Source organism: Salvelinus namaycush, chromosome 29 (genome assembly GCF_016432855.1).
Source record: "Salvelinus namaycush isolate Seneca chromosome 29, SaNama_1.0, whole genome shotgun sequence".
Classification (NCBI taxonomy): domain Eukaryota; kingdom Metazoa; phylum Chordata; class Actinopteri; order Salmoniformes; family Salmonidae; genus Salvelinus; species Salvelinus namaycush.
In genome coordinates, this window is record NC_052335.1 from 7,037,930 (window position 1) to 7,059,608 (window position 21,679).

Here is a 21,679-nt window from a genome sequence, read left to right on the forward strand (position 1 = left end):
CTGACCTCTGAGTTAGCCCGACAGTACTCCATGCCAGAGAGCAGGCTCCACAACTACATGTACCAGCTCTGCAAGTCTCTGGACCACATGTACCGGTAAGCACAGATGAGCATAGGAGAGCAGGCTCACTTCTGATACTGTGTCAAGGGTAATTTCAGTTGATTTCTGTGACCTGTAGATTCTCTCCTCACAGTCGTGGGCTCTTCCACCAGGATGTGAAACCAGAGAACATTCTGATCAAGGTGAGACAGACTCCCTCAGACATAGATCTATTGAGTTTAGCAGAGAACTCCATTGCATCCACCATGGTGGCACTAAGAATGCCATGACACAAACAGTACATTTCCATCTCTGTACGGACAAGTTATATTCTACCCTACTCCGATAAAGATGATTATAGGCCGTCTACTTGTCCCTCTAGCCCAGACAGGAGTCCCATCACCCCCCCTGGGCTGCACCTGTGGAGGGGTCCACAAAGACCCAAAACACTAATAGCTTCACTACTCCTAGGCCCATAATGTTTAGGGTGGGGTAGGTGGAGACACAATGTGGTGGTTTAATCTATGTTCCAAGAAACCGTTTCCACTCTTTTAGTCATAACGCTATTTAACAGTTGGTCAAACAAAACATTATGTTTAGTGATTTGAGACAGTCTGTTCAAATGAAATTGAAGTGTCATTTGTCCACTCAATACTACCAAAACAGAGTGTTACAGCTACAATCAGATTTGTTTAATTCAAGTGTGAATAAAATAGAATTGAGAGGAAACTCTTGACTGACTGTCCATTCATACTCATTCAGCCCGTAGGCCTACTAGTAAAGACTGGAGGTCGGAGACAACGAGGTCTGTCAAAGTTGTTTAATAGGTGTCACATGGAGGAGAAAATAAAAATACTGCCACTGTTAGACCTTGGAGAATCCTCACACTGCCTACCTGGGTGCTTCACAAAACTCCCTCATCTCCTGGGGTGGGTTCAGGGAGGTGAAACACTCGGGTGCGAGTTTCCCGGACGCTTCACAGCGCTAAAATAATCGTTATAGAAGTCCATTGTAGGCAATGGTTGTAAGATGATCTCAGTGCTATGAAGCTTTCGGATAACGCTCAGCTGAAATGGGCACCTAGAAATTTCATGAATAGAGCTAACTCTAGTCCCCATCTACACGACAGATATTCCCATATCTTTTCTAGACAATACATTTCTTTGTGAACGTTTCATAATGTTGCACCCCCGTAAACAAGGCCCAGCACTCATACCGCCATCAAGTAGCGACGTTTATCAACAGTGTCAATTTCTGGTTGACACAGTCCCATTGTCATTACTCATGTAGCGGCCATAGTCCACACACACCTATAACACCGGTTTAGTCATATTTTTATACTAGGTAGGTAAGTGAATTCACAGATTTTTATGTACTGGGGCCTAATAATGGGTAAGAGAATTATGTTAGCGTTAGTCTTCCGTGGTTTACCTGAGCTCTGAGTGATGGCTGAATTAGACGGCTCCTACCTTAGCCTATGGCCCAGTCCCAAAACAACCACTAGCACCTAAGCCCTGTGACACTTGTGGAGATCTAAGAAGATTGGATAGGTATATGAGCAATATGGTAAAGATTATATCTAGTCTTTCAAATTCCACATTTCCTATACCTATATAATCCTCTCAGCATAGCAGAGAAAAATATTACTAAGAACCTCGTCGACAGCACCCCCAACCCAAAACATCTTCCTGCGGCCATGCTCTCAGGACTTCACAAGTGCATAGGGTGCAGGAGCGAGTTTGGGACTGGGAAAACCAGCTTTCAGCTTTCAGCACTACCTACTAGATAAAGAGGATTCCATAGAGACATCTCCTATAACAAACATTTCATTATGAAAAATACACCTGAATTCTCTTTATGTACAACAGAAAGGAAAAAACATGAACCTGCATATTCAAGATTCATTTTTAATATTATTATGTATATTTTTCTGAATTAGAAATATCACTATTTTCTGAAATTAAGAACTTCAAACTAGTGTAACAATGATAATTTCACCAAATCATTGAAGTACAATATTTACATATAATACAGAGCCCATTTTTTAAATCTGAAACAATATTAAAATAAATGTTCAATAGATAAAGGTTTTTAATTCTATTTATATTTTTAACAACCTTGTCGGGGGAGTCCTTGCACACTCCAAAATTGTAAAGCCATTCTCTTCTAACAAACTATTAAGTGCAAACAACTCTTTTTCTTCTTTCAAAAAACAACTATGATTTCAGCGTCCAGACAGAGATTACTCACCACAACCCAAGTGCATCCAAAGGCTGTCTTGAACCATCTAGTTTTTGTCCGATCATAATTATGAATAAAAATTAACATAAACAATAAAATCAGTGCAACGTACTCAAGCTGTGATATTCTGATTTAAATTCAAAAATATTTTTTTATTGTAGTTATAGGAAGCAAACTGCTCCGGTCTCCCTTTGCTATGAACATGTGATCCAACTCCACCAGGGTTAGTCATGGATGAGGAACTAGCTACACGAGATAGCACCTGTCCCAAGACAACACCTAGTCCCTAATACCTAGGCTAGATCTGAGAGGACTGAATAGTGGAGAAATGTGCCTACTACCATATTGATTAAACCTATCCAAGGTCTTTCAGATCTACATGAAGTGCCTAGGGGGTAGTAGTGGCTAGGGGTGGTTTCTGGAGGAGGCCACGCTATTAGAGACAAGCACAGTCTGAAAACAAGCTGTAGCTTTTTACAGGGGTTGTTTTTGGACCGGGAAAGAGAATGTTGAGAGAGGAAGGGAGGTGAAAACAAAGTAAACACATCGCAGCCAGCCTCCCTCTCTGAACAACGCTTTAAATCCTCCTGGACGATTTCAAGCATTCTGCACCTTTCACATGATCCTTTACACTCTTTTCAGACTGTGGGCCAACCCATCTACCCTCAATGGCCCACGTTAGCTATCCATCTTTCTATCTAAAGATTAACAGAACAAAAAGAGCTTCAGTAGTGGTGATTGTGATGAAGGTGTGTGAGAGAGAGAGAGAACAGCGCTGCAGGGCTGTGGCGAGGTGTGGCCAGGTCATCCTGTCCCGTCTTGTCTGTGGTCTGTTGGAGCTCGGTTTAGTTTAGCAGCACCAGCACCAGGGCTATACAACAGTCCCACTAGGAGAGTTGGCCGGGTTCTGAGATGATAGTAAGCCCTGTGGAGGAAGAGAGCAGAGGGGAATGAGTTAGAGGAGAAGAGATGGTTTTTGGACACTCAGAACGGTAAAACAATTTGAATTCAAACTTAGGTAATTGAGGGGAAACGGTACATTTTCATCATCATAAAGAAAATCTAATTAAGATCCTGGATTGATAATCACCCGTGTAAGCGAATCACAGTGGGCAAAAGAGGATGCTGCGTCGCAAACCCCAACTCACTCAATAATTTTCAGAGATTTATGAGAAGTGTCTAGTCTAGGTGTTAGATGTCAAACTGAAGTGTCTGGGGTTGAAAGTGGCTTGGGGTTAAGACTCACCACTTTCCAAGGCCTGGCCCATATGTCTAGTGTTTAGGGTTTGGGGTTGTAACAGACTCACCACTTTACCGGGCCTGGCCCATGTGCAAATGAAGCCCTCCTGGCAGGCTGTGACCAGACAGTCCTCCAGGAAGATTAACACAGTGAGTCTTTCGTGAGCGATCTTCTTACACACCAGCGGCTCCAGCAGAGGAACCTCCTCCATGCGCGGGCACAGCAGCGTGCCCAGAGTCTTAGCGGCATCTGCCTTGGCCGTCCGCGCCGCAGAGCTCAGTTGGTTGAGCTTGTCGCTGCTCTTGCTGCTGATGTGGCCCATGCTGTGGTTGCGTTTGTGGTCCTTCTCGTGGCGCTCCTTGCGTGTGTCGTGCAGCGACAGTGTAGCGAACTTGCTGACGCCCGTGGCGATGAAGGTGCTGTCGATGATGCTGCTTCCTTTGCTGCTGCTCGTGTGGCAGTTAGGCGTGGTGCTGCCCCCTGCGGGGCCGGAGGAGTGTGGCAGGCTGTTGGAGCGTGGCAGGGGGGCAGGGAGCGAGTTAGCGGGGCCGCCACTGTTACCACTACTACTGCTCACTGTGTTGTTGCCATTGGTACCGGGTGGGTTAGTAGGAGTAGTAGTAGTAGTAGTAGTAGCAGTAGTAGTAGTAGTAGTAGTGGTAGTAGCAGCAGCAGCAGTAGTAGTAGTAGTATTAGTAGTGGCCGCCCCAGTAGCCGGGGGGCTGGTGGAACTCATGACGTTAGTGTGAGTTCTGGTACGTGACAGGGGCAGGTGGGGAAACAGGATGTCCTCAGTCAGGTCCCACAGACACAGCTGGGTGTCCTGGCCCACCGAGCCGAAGCGATAGGTCACGCTGACTGGCCTGCCGTCTGTAGAGTTCCTCTTGGAGAGATGTGATTGGGAGCTATTGGCCCGGTCCCGCCCCCCTCCAAAGTGGATCTGCTCGTGGAACTCCTCGTCGCTCCCACTGAACTCGGCAGGTGGGTCGCTGTCCTCCACGCTGGTAGTACAGTGATCAAACGCCACCACGCTCACCCACGACTTGTGGCCGTGTCCCCTGGCGATCACCCTGCAGTCTGAGAAGGACCAGACGGTCACTAGGTCGTCCTCCCCCCCGGCCACTATGTATCGTCCGTCTGGGCTCCAGCACACGCACAACAACCCGCCGAAGTAGCTCTTCATTGTGCCGTGCAGCTCGGCTGCGTCGAAACCAAACACGCGCAGGAAGCCGTCCTGGCTGGCGCACGCAAGGAACTTCCCATCGGGGGAGAATGCAAACTCGTTCAGCGCCCCCTCACCTACTGTCCAGCGCAGTAGGGGGTTGCGGGCCGACTTGCTCTTGCAGGTGTGCACGGCGTAGCCATCGCCCTGTTTGAGGAGCTGGTAGTGGGGTGGCGTGGTACCACAGGTGTGCTCTACGTTGTACAGGTACAGGCTGCCGCTGGAGTGGGCCACTAGGAAGAGGCTCTCTGAGCCCGGAACCCACCGTACACATGTCACACGAGACTTGTCTATCAGTCTCTGAGGGAGAGAGGGGGAGACAGTGGCTTGTCAGCAAGAGACAAATAACTCAAGTGTCAGACATGCATTCAAACAAGATATCAACACTTGCGTTACACTTAAATGCATGCCTAATACATTGGATATTGGAACAGAACCTTTACTCTCATTTTGCATTAGAAAACAGTTTCCTCCAAATAGGCAGTCAACAACATACATTGATATTCAACCACAGGACACCCATCTTAGCCAGCTTGGCTAAAGTAAACTCTGTTAAACCTACCTCCTCATTGAAGAGCTTGCTGGTCTCCTTCTTGATTGGGTCAATGAGCTGCACCTGGCCGGCCGAGAAACCCACGAGCAGGGAGACGCTCTCCGCTGTGGCTGTGAGGGGGTTGAAGTCATGACACGTGGGCTGCGTTCCTTTGTATATCCTCTTGTCTATGGGCTTGCTCAGGTCAGCCGCCTACAAACGTGGAGAAACACAGGACACAAAGTCTGACTCACAGGTACAGCAATTATCTTGAACATACACCTCAGTTATTTTACAAAACCATTCCTCCTGTCTATATAACACTTGCAGATAATCATTGACCTAATGAGAAATGGTATCATTTCCATGTAAAAGGACCCATGATCACCAACATGTGAAGTTCATAGGAGAATGTCAAATTGGGTGTCAAATGAAAGCGAAGAGTCTATAATGTTGAGGAATTAAGGTACATATAAATTGTTCAACCATTTTCCATCTTAAAAACTTGGAATAATCAAAGGCATGGATTTCTGGTCAAACAGATGGAAAACGGGTCTTAGAAAACATCTACCAGAAAAAGTCTTAAAAAGGTATTAGAAAAAAAATTACAAATTCTCCAGCATTTAAGAAACATTGCCTTGAGCCTTAATTCCATTACCAAAAACCCACATATCTTTAAGATATTTTCATATCGCTCTCCTTCATGAGGGAGATTAATGAAAGTTCACAGAAGTAACAAGGTAGACCTTTCAATTAGTTAAGTGTTTTTACTGATAGCAAATGTGTTTATTAAATTGTTAAGCGATTAAAACTAAATTCCATTACAAAATCAGTAATGTAATTCTCTAAACAAACAATCGGTAACAGAATTTCTCCAATTGAATTGGCTACAATGGTAAATCATAGTAGTCACAGACCACAGTAGGGTTCACAAGTTTGGACAGTACAGCACAGTAAAGAAAAGTAGAGTACAGCTCACTAAAGTACACAGCACACACTAGAGTTGAGTATACTATAATGTACTGTACTCTACTGTGCTGTACTTTGATGTCCAAACTTGTGAAACAGACATCTATGATTGGTGAAGATTTGGTGCGGTCCGGACAAAACACATTTGATCTCGTTTGGGGGCAGAGCTCATTAAAATAGTGTAGACTAATACCCAAAACATGCAAAGGAGGATATTGCATATTTATACCTTTGTGTACCTATTTAGGATACATCACCATGAAGTGACATTCATATCCATAATTATGCATTTCTGTATAGTACAGATCAGGGACCTATGATGAAATTCCGTTAGTGGTTGTAAATCCACTTCACTTACTGTAGTTCAATAACAAAAATATATTTTTTCAAAGGCAATTTGTCATGACATATCTGACACCCCACTCTTTCTGCATACATTGAATCTTCATTCAGAGCAGATATTTAACAGAGTTTGTGGAAAGTACCATGAATAGAATAGGCCTATGGTTATTGGTTTGTGCAAGACACATAAAGAAGGAGATTTTACCAAAATTCTGTTACCAAACTTAGCATCTGCACAGTTCTTCCAGTAAATGATTGTGTAAAAATGCTTGTGTAAATTGTTAAAAGCATTCCTTGTGCATAGTTGTATGGTTTGTTAAACTTTGAAATCAATGTTTTTTGTTTGGCATACATTTTAAGTGAAAAATCAGTCTCAGCACAATTCCCATATCGTGGAATTGCCCTATAGCAACAATATTAGTAGAGATGCAACAATTCACCACCGATAAGCAACGTCCTCAGTTCAAATGTTTAAGATACGACTGCATCGGCCTGCGTCCGCTCTTTCAGTGTCGAGCTTAAGTATGTCATTATGTTGACAGTCATTGATCTACAAATAATTTTTCATGTCGAACAACCCCAGGCAATATCAGTAGCCTAGTCAAAATGCACTGCGTCGAGAGCTGACCAATGAGGAGGTAGGCCTATTCCTGATCTGGCACATCTGCGCGTCACCTTCAGCATTAAAATGTTTGTAAAATGGCTTGGGGAACATAAGGCTTTATTAGTCAGATGACAACCCAATGTCATTTGATAGGTTCTTTTTTATCAAATGTGTGTTAAATTGTGTTTTACCGGAATAAAAATAGCCTAAGCTACCACCGGTGACAACTCATCTGACTATATGTAGGTTACACGCTGATCAGGGCTTACATTAGATTTGATTTGATTGCTCAGATTTTCCATCACCAATAGGTTTGGTAGTTTTGCTTGAAACAATCAGTATATATGCTGGCGTGGATCCACGAGGGGGCAAACGGGGACTTAGCCCCTCAGTGAAGTTTTATATGCCAATATAAAAAAAAGCTAAAAAGTTCTAATGATTGAGTGACAAGTTGGCACAGAATCTGTAACTCCGCTGCGTCAGCCACATGGACAGCGCGCGCCGCGGTGTGTATAGGGGGACTATGGAAAGCCACTGGGGTGGGTTAGGTATGACTCCTTTGGGTTTCCATAAAAAGCGGGGCAAAAAACACTTCTCATCTGTGGTAGGCTAAGTGAATAACATGACACGCCTCCACCTGTAATATTTTATTTCGATTTATAAAAGGCGGGGGGTCAAGTTCACTATTGAAGCTGCTTCTCTCAACTCTGCCTGATGCCCCACCATTAGAGTTGTTAGCTTCTTAGCTAGCTGTAAAAAAAAAAAAAAAAGAAGTGTTAGCCTTAGCCTATTTAGCTAGCTCGAACCAGCTAATCTGCCACAGTGGATATTAGAAATTGGCTTCGCTAAAGTACTCAAACAAAGCCAAAGGAGAAGGGGACACATGGCAACTGTGTCAGTGGTTGTTAAAAGTTGACAGCATTGTGAAGGTCCTCTGTGACAACGAATGCCCATGTTTGTACAACACAGAAGTAAGCCTCGAGGCTACAGGGCTGCTGAAGGCAGTGACGGACCCTGGCTTTAAATTTACAGCCACCATGGTTACAGAATCAGTCTTCTCAATCCTCCAAACAAATTACTTCATGCAAAAGCAACAGATCTTTACACTGGAGTCAAAGTGGTCCGCAGTGCGTTGGAGTGTGTTGAGAAGCTGAGGTGTGACAGCGAGTTCGAAACCATTTGGGCACAGTTCCGTGCCAGTGGCACTGACTCACCACCAGCTCCAAGCAAACGACAACGTTATGTAAGTACAAATCTCCAGCAATACATGGTGGACAGTACAGCAGGCCATGAGGACAGAGAAAAGACTGAGTGTAAAAAGACTGTTCTTGGACGCGTTCATTGGTGAAATGTCAGAATGATTCAGCGAACGCAACAGCCAACTGGTGGAGGCCCTGTGTGCCCTTGACCTAGAGAGCCATGACTTTCCAGATGTGAAAAAGGTGAAACCACTGCTGGATCTAAGCAAAACAGATTTGGTGGAAGCTGAGTTTAGTGTCACTTGCCAGTTTTTGCGCCAATGAGGACAAATGGACCCACTTGATATCCTGCAAACAAATTTCTGGGCCTCTCTCCGCTATGCCAACCGTGCTTACTGCACATGGATTGACTTTTGGGGCATCCACAGCTTCATGCGAGAACTCCTTTTCCATTTTGACAAATGGGTTCAGTCAGCACAGAAGAAGCATGCTACACCCAAGGAAAACTAAAACTAACCCAACTGGCATTTGAGGGGGATCTTACAAGAAGACTGAGAATGGAATGATCGATTATTCAGGAAGTTCCAGAGAATCTTTTGAAAAGGTAAACAATCTAGCTGTTTGATTTTTCAAAAAATCTTTGTGGTATAGCCAGCGGTGTCATTTCAGCAAAAACCTAGGGTATGGAATGATAAAATTACTTCCTTAGCCAGCCTAAGTTTTCAACAGCCTTGCTTTAGTGTGTAGGGTGCTGTACATGGTGCTGACAGAGAGCCAACCTATCACTTCTTGGTCAAAAGCAATCAATGGTCTCAGCATTTGAACTTACGTTTATTGCGGTATAGCGTGATAAGCTGAATTTTTTAAAGTATTCCAATTTTTCATTTCTTTATCACTTATCATTATAGACGGTATTTTTACAATACATACTGGTATGTGGATGCATAGTCAGATCCACCATCCCTCACACACGGTTAAAAAAAAGTATAACCTAGCAAGTAGCAACATTGTCGAACCTGCCCAAGGACAATCATATCAAGGGCATTTGAGGTATCGCATGTCTGTAAATTCATTACTAGGCTATCTCCAGAGGCACAAGACGCTGGTCCTACTGCCCGACCAATCATTAGCCCAGAGAGAGAGAGAGGCAGAAACAGAGACAGAAAGAGCGAAAGAGAGCTGCAGTGCCAATGTCTACCAACAGGTGGCTAGGGCAGAGACGCACCTCTGGGGTGACCATCTCTCTAATCAGAGAGATGCTGCCGTATAAACACTATAAGAGGGGTAATTTGTAATGTCGGTAATTTAACAGCGGATGTCAAATTCATGTATGTAAAACATCTAAGAGTAAGGGTTTGTGGACAGCTGGTCGGTACTAGGCAGTGAGTGGTACAGTAGGTCACTGCAGCTGGATTTGAGGCCCCCCGAAAGTATAGGCTAGGTTATCACTTGTAAGATAAGTAGCTATATTGGTGACGATTAGGCCACCAATATTAGGCCACGTGAACTGACCAGGAAAAACACCTGGCCATAGTTTTACCTAAAGCTTCTCTGAGGAAATTCAGAAAAACTCCTGGCCCAAGGGATGATACTGTAGGAATCAGTCTGAGACCCTGGTGATGCAACTGAGTGGAGGATCATCGGAGGCAGCGAGGGAGATTATATGGCTGTCATAAGACTGCTGACAGATCTGTCAGAGCACGGCCAGCACACTTTGATATGCCAAGAATCCATGCTGCTCCAAAGCCCTCGACAAACCAATGACCATAGGCCTATTCTATCCATGGCACTTTAAACTTTAACTCGTGTCATGTGAATCTCATTCAAAACACACAAAAGACAGGCAATTGATTAGGCCAAGCCTACGTCTGAGAGGAAAATTCAGAGTTCCACTCAGGATCAGATCTTGCTGATCTGTGTACCCTCAGATGAAAGACACCATGACAAATTCAATCACACACACCAAGAGCCACAACAGGGAGCACATAAATGCTCTGTCAGACCTGCTAACTCCGAGCTCCAGCATGAGTGATGACAGTGAGTGATTGAAAATGAATGTCAATAACCAGGTTTCTATTAGGGGTGTGAACATTTTAAAGTTAAAAACTTAAACAAAAGTGTGATCTTTAACATTAAAAAAAAATGTAAATAGTGCAGTTATCACAAAACATGATTTTCCGTGTTATAGCCTAACTAGACGATAGCCTATAAGGCCTGGGCAAAATTGTGTAATTTAAATATAACTTTAGGCTACTGTGGTAAATTTGAAAGGCATGCTAGACAGATTATCAAAACATATTCACATCACAGCTTTTTCTGCCTGCCCCTTCCTCGCACCGGCTCGCCTATGCCGATTCTGTTGCAAACCGTTTCTTAAACGGAAGCAAACAGGGAGCAACCTACCAGCATTTATCCAATAGAAATTCTCCTTTTAGTTGCAAAATGTTTTGAGCCAAGATCACTTTTCAAAATGGAGGCCGAGATCTACCGCTCAATAAGTAACTTTTTGGGCGACCCAACCAAATTCACATAGAAATGTGAGCTATAGATCTGTCACTCATTAATAGCTAGTCTAAGAAGCGGTAAATATGTTCTATGTGCACTTTCTATGATTCAGGTTCTTAAGTTTGGTTTTTGCGTATTTTACTTTCGGTTTTGTGTACCAGCTTCACAAAAAGCGGATTATTGAAAAAAATATTTCACATGGGTTTAGATGGTACAATGATTATCTACACTACACACTGCTTGTTTTTTCACAAACCGAAATTAGGTAAACATTAGAATTTTAGCAACCAGGAAATGGCAGCGCATTGTACCTTTAATAACCTATTAAAAACCTTCTGTAGCAATTAGGTTTGTGCAGGCTATAGGCCCAATACATTATCACTGCATTTTGGCTATGCTTGAATTGCCCTGCCAGTGTTGTTATTCTCAGACCATTTAAAAATTATAATTCAAAACTTGAGGTATATGAATACACTGGTAATTTGTTGTATTACTTGTGAGGCCCAGCTGAGTGAGCAAAAACTGAAATAATTCCTTTTAATTTTACTGGACTGACTGTGCCTGCATCTGATGGTCAGCCTCACTGTTCCTCAGCTCTCGTTTCCTCCACTGAGACTGACCAAAAAGGGGCCACCGTCTTGCACCACATTTCATTATTTCTGCCTCATGCATGAATTCATGTTCTTACTCCTATCACCAGAGAACATGAAATATTCCTCAATATTAAAAAAGACAAGCCGCTAATAACATAAGCCAATCGATACTTTGTAGCGGGAGTGGATAGGGAGAAGCGCATTTTCTGGCTTATATAAGTGTTGACAGTGCTGAATTATTTTTTAAACATTCAGTCACTCAGAAAAACAGCTGTTCTTTGCGGTATTAGTTGACAGTCTCTAGTCATGTTTTTAAAAGTTTAGAAATGTCAGTATTAACTTTGCTATGGGCTCGTGGAAGCTGCAGACATGGTGATCTGATTAGCCAGCAGTAGGCCTATAGGGGCACTTGATTTGCTCTCCCGGCCTTCCGGGTAGGAGTTTCTACATTCAGACAGATTAAATAGCTCAAAAAGGGAACACTTTTACTACCTAGCACGCAGGGCAGCTGAATTCAGTACACCTACCGCAAAACTAATAATACTTAATCTGTTTAAAAAAATATATAATTATAGAAATGTTTGGCGATTGACTGATTGGTGACCACTGGTTTGGACTAATAATTACACCCCTGCTCTTTCTCTTCGCTAATGATACGAGTGTGTGTTCAGTCTTCGGTCTGTTGCGTGTAGAATATCGTAGCCTATTCATTGATAGGCCCTGCTTTACTGAAATTGCAAGCCAAGAAATTGTGAGATACTTCATTCCATTGCGAGATACAGCTTCGATTGCTGATATATAGGCCTAGTGCGCGGTTCTGTCTGCCTGCCTGGTGGCCGACCTGCCTGTTGTGCCCCTCCCCTTACTCTCACACCATGCCCAAACGCGTCCACCATAGTGCGCAAATTGATTTTGCCCCCCCCACCACACCAAATGCGATCACAGCAGGCAGATTGGTTCAGAGTTTGTTTTGATATTTCAATTATCTTAATTTGGGGACAGGTCAAAAGTATTAAACATTTATGGCAATTTAGCTAGCTAGCTTGCAGTTGCTAACTAATTTGTCCTGGGATATAAACGTTGAGTTATTTTATCTGAAAATGCACAAGGTCCTCTACTCCGACAATTAATCCACAAATAAAACAGTCAACCGATTTGTTTCTAGTCATCTCTCCACCTTCCAGGATTTTTCCTTCTTTGGACTTTATATGGCGATTGGCATCTAACTTTCATAATAGGTGTATTACCACAACCGACCTCAGTTCATTTTTCAATCACCCACGTGGGTATAACTAATGAGGAGATGGCACGTGTATATGCTTCTATGAACCAATGAGTAGATGGGAGAGGCAGGACTTGCACCATGTTCAGCGTCACAAATAGAACTGACTACTATTTTAGCGTTTGGCAACGCAGATGCTTTGTTTGCGCGCGCGAGCAGTGTGGGTGCAGTGATTGAATAACGTGTACATTTATTTTGCGACGCGAGCGGTGTGGTCAGAATGTCAGTCCCTCATTGCTCGCTATGAAAGCTGTGAGTGTTTGTGTTCTCGGAAGTACAGCAACTAATCAGTCTCCTCCTTTCCAAAAATACTTAAATCGTAAGAGTCGATTCGTAGCGGAATCGAATCCTGACACTCAGAAATGGGAGTAGACGTGCAATGAGTAGAGGAATAAATGATTTTGGAGTCGACTTTCTACCACTACGTCACCGTCGTTAACAGTTGGACAAATGGCAGAGAGAGGCAAGCGACAGCAGCGAATTCCTGTATGGCTTTCAGAAGTTAAATGAGAAGGAAATGCTAACTTTGCGAGATGGAACTGAGGTACAGTGATGGTAGTACAGTTGCATTTGAAAGGGACGCACCGTGAGACCCAACCCGTTGTTGGCAGCAGCACAGCTGCATTGTGAATTAGTGTGAATTTTAGAAAATGTTGTTATTGTTTTAATGAAAATCAAAGAAAAAAAATTGCCGCTTAAAACGTTAAGAAAAATATATATTTTTGTCATATCCCTAGTTTCCATCCAACCTTTTTATGCAAGTAAAGTAAAAGTACATGTTGGATCAAAAAAAAGTCACGACAGGCCTGACGGAAACAGAAAATGTGTCAGTAAACTTTTCAAACGTCGACAAAACAAAAAACACATTAGACAAGGTGGGATCTTTGTAAAATGAATAATGTGAGAAATGGTGGTAGAAATGCCTTTATGGGCAAATATTGATATAATAACCATCATATCGAAGTAAACTTGGAGTCACACGATGTGTTGTGTGGTCCTCCCACTACGACTTGGGAATAGATGCAGTTTATTACGCTACAGCTGAAATAAATTATGAACTTCACAGGGTAGTAAAAATGCACGGTGATGAGCTTCATGCTCCTTTCCAATAAATATCAAGGGTCTTATTCTGGTGACATGATAATCAATGCTTGGCTGGCATTTGACAAATAAAAAGAATCTCGCTATTTTGTCCATAATAATCTAATTTACATTTACATTTAAGTCATTTAGCAGACGCTCTTATCCAGAGCGACTTACAAATTGGTGCATTCACCTTATGATATCCAGTGGAACAACCACTTTACAATAGTGCATCTAAATCTTTTAAGGGGGGAGGGGGGGGGGGGGTTAGAAGGGGTTACTTTATCCTATCCTAGGTATTCCTTAAAAGAGGTGGGGTTTCAGGTGTCTCCGGAAGGTGGTGATTGACTCCGCTGACCTGGCGTCGTGAGGGACTGCCATGTAAATGTAAATGTAAATAATCTAATCATGTAGGCCTAGGCTATATCGCACTGTCTGCGAGCGGTTGGCTAGAGCGCACATGGCAAGACCAGAGTGGGAACATTCACTATATATATATATATATATAAAAAACGCACAATTTGTGATAAAACCAAACAGCACCCTCAAAACTAATCAACAGGCAGTAGCTCTGCATCCCTATACCTAGGGGTGTTCTACAAAACAAGATCAATGAGTTAGGTGGCTAACTCCAATAAGACTGCAGAAATAACTATTGATTTTCTTCTTAATTAAAAAAAGCTAAACTTAGATGTGTTATAGTTTGTTTCATCATTTAGACCATACACATTTCAAGCTTCTCTCAAAAATAAAAAGTTATATCAGAAGATTTAAGCAAGTTAGCTGGCTTGTGGTATACCCTTCTGGTATGCTTCACTGACTACAGGAAAGACTACATAGAGACCTGCTGAGTCCAGTCCTGGGGAGGGCAGGTTTGCCAATCTTACCAACCTGGGCTAAGAGAGCACTGTTTACAGGAAATTACAAGGTGACAGGAGTGAACTCAGTGAAGAAGTAGGCCTTTATGATGCATTAAACCAGTCTGTCCCTTAAATTATTTTCCAGACAGGGCACAGAGGCCTCCAAAGCAACATCCAGACCCTCTTATACAAAAGGTTTTGTGCCAATTGTGACAAGGTCAGTAGAACATTTGTCAGGAACACTTACAAAACTTGGTGACAAGTGTTAAAATATCTTACAATCTCCCACACAGATCTACTCCATCCAAGAAGTGGCCCACAAGTCCCCCATGTTAAATGGGCAGTGCAGTCAAAAACATGATTTTCCTGTGTTTTACAGTGCCTTTGGAAAGTATTCAGACCCCCTGACTTTTTCCACATTTTGTTATGTTACAGCCTTATTCTAAAATTGATGAGTTTTTTTCCCCTCCAATTTACAGAATCATGTAGTAACCAAAAAAAAACTGTTAAACAAATCAAAATATATGTTATATTTGAGATTCTTCAAAGTAGCCACCCTTTGCCTTGAGAGCTTTGCACACTCATGGCATTCTCTCAACCAGCTTCATGATGTAGTCCCCTGGAACCCATTTCAGTTAACAGGTGTGCCTTGTTAAAAGTGAATTTGTGGAATTTCTCTAATGAATTTGAGCCAATAATTTGTGCTGTGACAAGGTAGGTGTGGTATACCGAAGATAGCCCTATTTGGTATAACACCAAGTCCATATTATTGCAAGAACAGCTCAAATAAGCGAAGAGAAATGACAGTCCATCATTACTTTAAGACATCAAGGTCAGTCAATGCGGAAAATTAACAACTTTGAAAGTTTCTTCAAATGCATTCGCAAAAGCCTATACTCTTCTGTAAACTAGTCATCTCTGTATACCCGTCTCAAGACCCACTCAGGGCTCTATGGTGCTACCATTTTGGTCACATCTGCTCCTAAATATTTTGCTGTGCTACCTGACAATTTTATTTGGGAGCCCCAGTGCCCCTACAGTACTTGGATGACATTTAGTGCAACAAAAATAAATGAAAAGGGATAGCCTCTTCAGGAGATTTTTTCATGTGCTCCTACATTTTTCAACTGAGGTGCACATGTGCTCCTCAAAAACAATCTCAGCGTAGAGCCCTGCCACTGGTTGTTGCTTATTTACGAAACCCTCTTAGGCCTCACTCCCCCCTATCTGAGATATCTACTGCAGCCCTCATCCTCCACATACAACACCCATTCTGCCAGTCACATTCTGTTAAAGGTTCCCAAAGCACACTCATCCCTGGGTCGCTCGGCTTTTCAGTTCGCCTCAGCTAGCTGCAACAAACACTCAAACTGGACGGTTTTATCTCAATCTCTTCATTCAAAAAGACTTATATCACGAACACTCTTACTGACAGTTGTGGCTGCTTTGCGTGATGTATTGTTGTCTCTACCTTCTTGCTCTTTGTGCTGTTGTCTGTGCCCAACAATGTTTTTACCCTGTTTTGCGCTGCTAACATGTTGTGAGTTGCCATGTTGTGTTGCTACTAGAGGTCGACCGATTAATTAGGGCCGATTTCAAGTTTTCATAACAATCGGAAATCGGTATTTTTGGACGCCGATTTTGCCGTTTTTATTTAATTTTTACACCTTTATTTAACTAGGCAAGTCAGTTAAGAACACATTCTTATTTTCAATGACGGCCTAGGAACGGTGGGTTAACTGCCTTGTTCAGGGGCAAAACGACAGATGTTTACCTTGTCAGCTCAGGGATTCAATCTTGCAAGCTTACGGTTAACTAGTTCAACGCTCTAACCACCTGCCTCACGAGGAGCCTGCCTGTTACGCGAATGCAGTAAGAAGCCAAGGTAAGTTGCTAGCTAGCATTAAACTTATCTTATAAAAAACAATCAATCAATCATAATCACTAGTTATAACTACACATGGTTGATGATATTACTAGTTTATCTAGCGTGTCCTGCGTTGCATATAATCGATGCGGTGCGCATTCGCGAAAAAGGACTGTCGTTGCTCCAACGTGTACCTAACCATAAACATCAATGCCTTTCTTAAAATCAATAGACAGAAGTATATATTTTTAAACCTGCATATTTAGCTAAAAGAAATCCAGGTGAGCAGGCAAAATTAACCAGGTGAAATTGTGTCACTTCTCTTGCGTTCATTGCACGCAGAGTCAGCATGCAACAGTTTGGGCCGCCTGGCTCAAATTATGACATAACATTGAAGGTTGTGCAATGTAACAGGAATATTTAGACTTATGGATGCCACCCGTTAGATAACATACGTTACAGTTCCGTATTTCACTGAAAGAATAAACGTTTTGTTTTCGAGATGATAGTTTCCGGATTCGACCATATTAATGACCTAAGGCTCGTATTTCTGTGTGTTATTATGTTATAATTAAGTCTATGATTTGATAGAGCAGTCTGAGCGATGGTAGGCACCAGCAGGCTCGTAAGCATTGATTCAAACAGCACTTTCGTGCGTTTTGCCAGCAGCTCTTCGCAATGCTTCAAGCATTGCGCTGTTTATGACTTCAAGTCTATCAACTCCCGAGATTAGGCTGGTGTAACCGATGTGAAATGGCTAGCTAGTTAGCGGGTGCGCGCTAATAGCGTTTCAAACGTCACTCGCTCTGAGACTTGGAGTAGTTGTTCCCCTTGCTCTGCATGGGTAACGCTGCTTCGAGGGTGGCTGTTGTCGATGTGTTCCTGGATCGAGCCCAGGTAGCGGCGAGGAGAGGGATGGAAGCTATACTGTTACACTGGCAATACTAAAGTGCCTATAAGAACATCCAATAGTCAAAGGTATATGAAATACAAATCGAATAGAGAGAAATAGTCCTATAATTCCTATAATAACTACAACCTAAAACTTCTTACCTGGGAATATTGAAGACTCATGTTAAAAAGGAACCATCAGCTTTCATATGTTCTCATGTTCTGAGCAAGGAACTTAAACGTTAGCTTTCTTACATGGCATAAATTGCACTTTTACTTTCTTCTCCAACACTTTGTTTTTGCATTATTTAAACCAAATTAAACATGTTTCATTATTTATTTGAGGCTAAATTGATTTTATTGATGTATTATATTAAGTTAAAATAAGTGTTCATTCAGTATTGTTGTAATTGTCAATATTACAAATAAATTAAAATCGGTATCGGCTTTTTTTGGTCCTCCAATAATTGGTATGAAAAATCATAATCGGTCGACCTCTAGTTGCTACCATGCTGTTGTCATGTGTTGCTGCCATTCTATGTTGTCGTCTTAGGTCTCTCTTATGTAGTGTTGTGTTCTTTCTTGTCGTGATGTGTGTTTTGTCCTATATTTTATTTATTTTTAATCCCAGCCCTGCAGAAGGCCTTTTGCCATTTGGTAGGCCGTCATTGTAAATAAGAATTTGATCTTAACTGACTTGCCTAGTTAAATAAATAAAAATGTGCAAAAGCCATCAAGCGCTATGATGAAACTGCCTCTCATGAGGACAGCCACAGGAAAGGAAGACCCAGAGTTACTTCTGCTGCAGAGGATAAGTTCATTAGGAGTTCCCAGCCTCAGAAATTGCAGCCCAAATAAATGCTTCAGAGAGTTCAAGTAACAGACACATCTCTACATCAACTGTTCAGAGGAGACTGCGTGAAATCAGGCCTTCATGGTCCAATTGCTACAAAGAAACCACTACTAAAAGGACACCAATAAGAGGAAGAGACTTGCTTGGGCCAAGAAACACGAGCGATGGACATTAGACTGATGGAAACCTGTCCCATGGTCTGATGAGTCCAAATGTGAGATTTTTGGTTCCAACCGCAGTGTCTTTGTGAGACGCAGACTAGGTGAATGGATGATCTCAGCATGTGTGGTTTCCACCGTGAAGAATGGCGGAGGTGTGATGGTGCTTTGCTGGTGACACTGTCTGCGATTTATTTAGAATTCAAGGCACACTTAAACAGCATGGCTACCACAGCATTCTGCAGCGATATGCCATGCCATCTGGGTTGCACTTAGTGGGACTATAATTTGTTATTCAACAGGACAATGAGGGGTGGCAGGTAGCCTAGTGGTTAGAGCGGTGGGTCAGTAACCGAAAGGTTGCCAGATCAAATCCCTGAGTTGACGAGGTAAAAATCTGTCGTTCTGCCCCTGAACAAGGCAGTTAACCCACTGTTCCTAGGCTGTCATTGGAAATTAGAATTTGTTCTTAAGTGACTTGCCTAGTTAAATAATGGTAATTAAATAAAATCATATTCCTCAGGTGGGAGGATTATCATGGCAATGGAGAAATGCTTACTAGCAAGGTTGTAAACAAATTTGTGCAGAAAAATAAGCTTTTTGTGCATATGATACATTTCTGTTATATTTTATTTAATCTCATGAAACCAACACTTTACATGTTGCATTTATATTTTTGTTCAGTGTATATTTGCACACTAGGAGGTTGGAATAATACTTGGGGGGTGCATCCAGTACAGTAGGTGGCGGTAATGCACTATAACGTTGGATGCCAACAGCCCATAAACCCCACAGAAGAGGCTAGCTAGGACAATGGTAGACAGTGTCCTTCGCCCCCACCTGTCAGGCACTGCTTTCCTGCAGTTCTGTTAACGACGGCAAGGGGCAGGTGTTCAGCAGGCTGGAGAGAAGGACAGACACTTTGCTAGCTAGGAAGACTCTGGTACACAGCAGATACTTTTATTTTCCTTTTAAGCCACATTTTAGCAGCAAGGACAATTAGGGAAAATACAGAATACCATTAGTGTCACACAAGCATGAAGATGCCGTGCTCGAAAGGGGGGCGTTCATGCAGGAACCAATGGGATGCTCGAGGGAGGGGGAATTTATTATTGTTTTGGTCTGCCTGGCAACATCACCAGGCAGTTAAAGTTAATAGACCAATAACAAAGAGTTCCCAATAACAGCTAATTTTCTAGTTACATATCCCTCCCATTCAGCTCCTCCAATTAGGTCCCTCACTTGTTTCTTTTTGACAATTTTAATTAAAAACAATCACAGTAAGAAACATAATTGTTAGCCAGAAATGATTTGATATTGTGATAAAACAGCTGCATTGGACCTTTAAAACCAACTAGACCAACACAGTAAGTCCTGGAAGTGGTAAAACATCTTCCTCATCATAACACTAGAAAGCCCCTAGCAGCCAATGGATTATTTACTGGTGTCTGATAATGGTCTAAGTTTAACTTATTTTATGTTTTGAACAAGTTTAGAAATGTGTGGATCAGACATATGATCATCACCATCGTCACTAGATACCGTAAACAAGCATACAGCTCGATGCAGTGACATCCCCAAATGTTGCATCACCACCACTGTCAGAACCAGACAGATCACTTGCATGACATCATCATCCCGAATCAACAAACACAGCTTACTTCCAACCTAACACACATCCACAATACTGTACAACGCTGGCTTTGGGGCCTTGAAGTACCAGCACCATAGCACACATAACTAGCTTGCTATACAATGGTCAACTATTCTATGATTGCAAAAAACCTGTGCAGAATCAATTAAACAAGAGCACTAAAAACACAACTAGTTAATTATCACTAACGTCAAAATACACTGTCAACGAGGAAACGTGTCTTATTTAACATATTCTGAAACTGCAGATGTCAATCAACATGTCAGAACTGAAGACGGGCACGAGCCTTTGCCCACACTCCAAGGTTAAATCGTACATATTCATATAGAGCAAATAGGCATCACACAAGAGTAATCTCATGCCTATGCGTAAACAGTCCACCATAACAGAAGGGGGGCCCTTCACTTGAATTGAACTGGTTAACTGGTCAGCTAGATAGCCAAGTAGGTGGGTGGGTGACATGTAAACCAGCATATCTCCACAAGGTGCGGGCAAAACAAACTGTGGCGATGCTAGCTAGCTAGCCACCATAGCTAAGTGGCCTAGTCTGGCTATCTGCGCACGTCAGTGAAAATACCATACTGGACAGCAAATTGCTATGCGTTTGAACACACACATTCACTTCTTGATAATACAGGCATTGTCACCTGAGTGCTATGTACCTTTCTTACGCCTTTGTAGATATAAAAATACAGTTCCCGGCCCACATTGAAACAGATTCTGTCGCCGTTGCCGGACTGGTCGTTGACGTTCACGAAGGAGACTTTCACCGGATTCGAGCCCTGTGAATTGAAAGGCACCCTGTTAGGGCGGCTATATTCGGAGTGAGTGAGGAGTTTATAGACACCTTCCCGAGTGGTGAATTGAGTTTTAATTTCGTTCATCTCCTTCCCTCCTCCCTCCGCCGCCATCTTGGAAATTGGCGTTCATCCTGTCCAAAACCCGGATCTTACCCACAGAGCATGCGCTCGGCAGTTGATTCTAGAACCCATGCGCTAAAAGCATCAATGAAGTGAGAAGTGACGCTCCAGTTTAGCGAAAGTAGTGAGGTATTTGATAAAACGAAATTAACTTCTAAACCCTCGACAAAATACATTTCATAGTTTAATCTAGTTTAAACGCTCTTGTGGAATTGCATGGATGAGTAATTTCTTATTGTGGAGAATGCGGTCTCTGTGGGTCCTTGAATCACGGTGGACCTTTGGAATATAATATCATCCTGAACACGCTCGAGAATGTCGTAAAGAAAAAAAAAAAGATTTCAATTTGAATACAATCCCTTTACATGACATTTATATTAATGTTGTGAATATGAATATTTGATTGATTAATTACATAAATGTATGACATTGAAATTGCATACTCTAGTCATCCAGTCCAATCATCATAGTTGCAAGCAATTCAATGTATTCCTTCTTGTTCATTATTTGTTCTGTCCAGATGTTCTCTGTAGTATGACCATAGTCAAAATCGAATTATTCTGTCTCCTCGATGTTTACATCAACTAGGGGAGAAACAGTAACTTCTCGAAACAACTAGATATGT

General features: G+C 42.4%; 1 protein-coding gene across 1 annotated transcript; it reads right to left on the reverse strand.

The window, feature by feature from the left end:
- Positions 1 to 844: 844 nt before the first annotated feature.
- On the reverse strand, positions 845 to 21,608 carry LOC120024139 (WD repeat-containing protein 20-like). The gene is made up of 4 exons (XM_038968288.1): positions 20,797 to 21,608; positions 5,305 to 5,487; positions 3,588 to 5,042; positions 845 to 3,205 (listed from the first exon to the last, which is right to left on the reverse strand). The coding sequence occupies exons 1-4, from the start codon at positions 21,043 to 21,045 to the stop codon at positions 3,152 to 3,154; spliced, it is 1,941 nt and encodes a 646-aa protein (XP_038824216.1). The 5' UTR covers positions 21,046 to 21,608; the 3' UTR covers positions 845 to 3,151.
- Positions 21,609 to 21,679: the final 71 nt, after the last annotated feature.

What these genes read in the sequence shown, in the direction of transcription:
- LOC120024139 (XM_038968288.1), bottom strand. Translation starts at nt 21,045, where the DNA reads ATGGCGGCGGAGGGAGGAGGGAAGGAGATGAACGAAATTAAAACTCAA. An exon ending in TCTACAAAGGCGTAAGAAAG is followed by an intron (nt 5,488 to 20,796) that starts GTACATAGCACT and finishes CCACGTTTGTAG; the next exon opens with GCGGCTGACCTGAGCAAGCC. An exon ending in GGGCCAGGCCCGGTAAAGTG is followed by an intron (nt 3,206 to 3,587) that starts GTGAGTCTGTTA and finishes CTTCCTCCACAG; the next exon opens with GGCTTACTATCATCTCAGAA.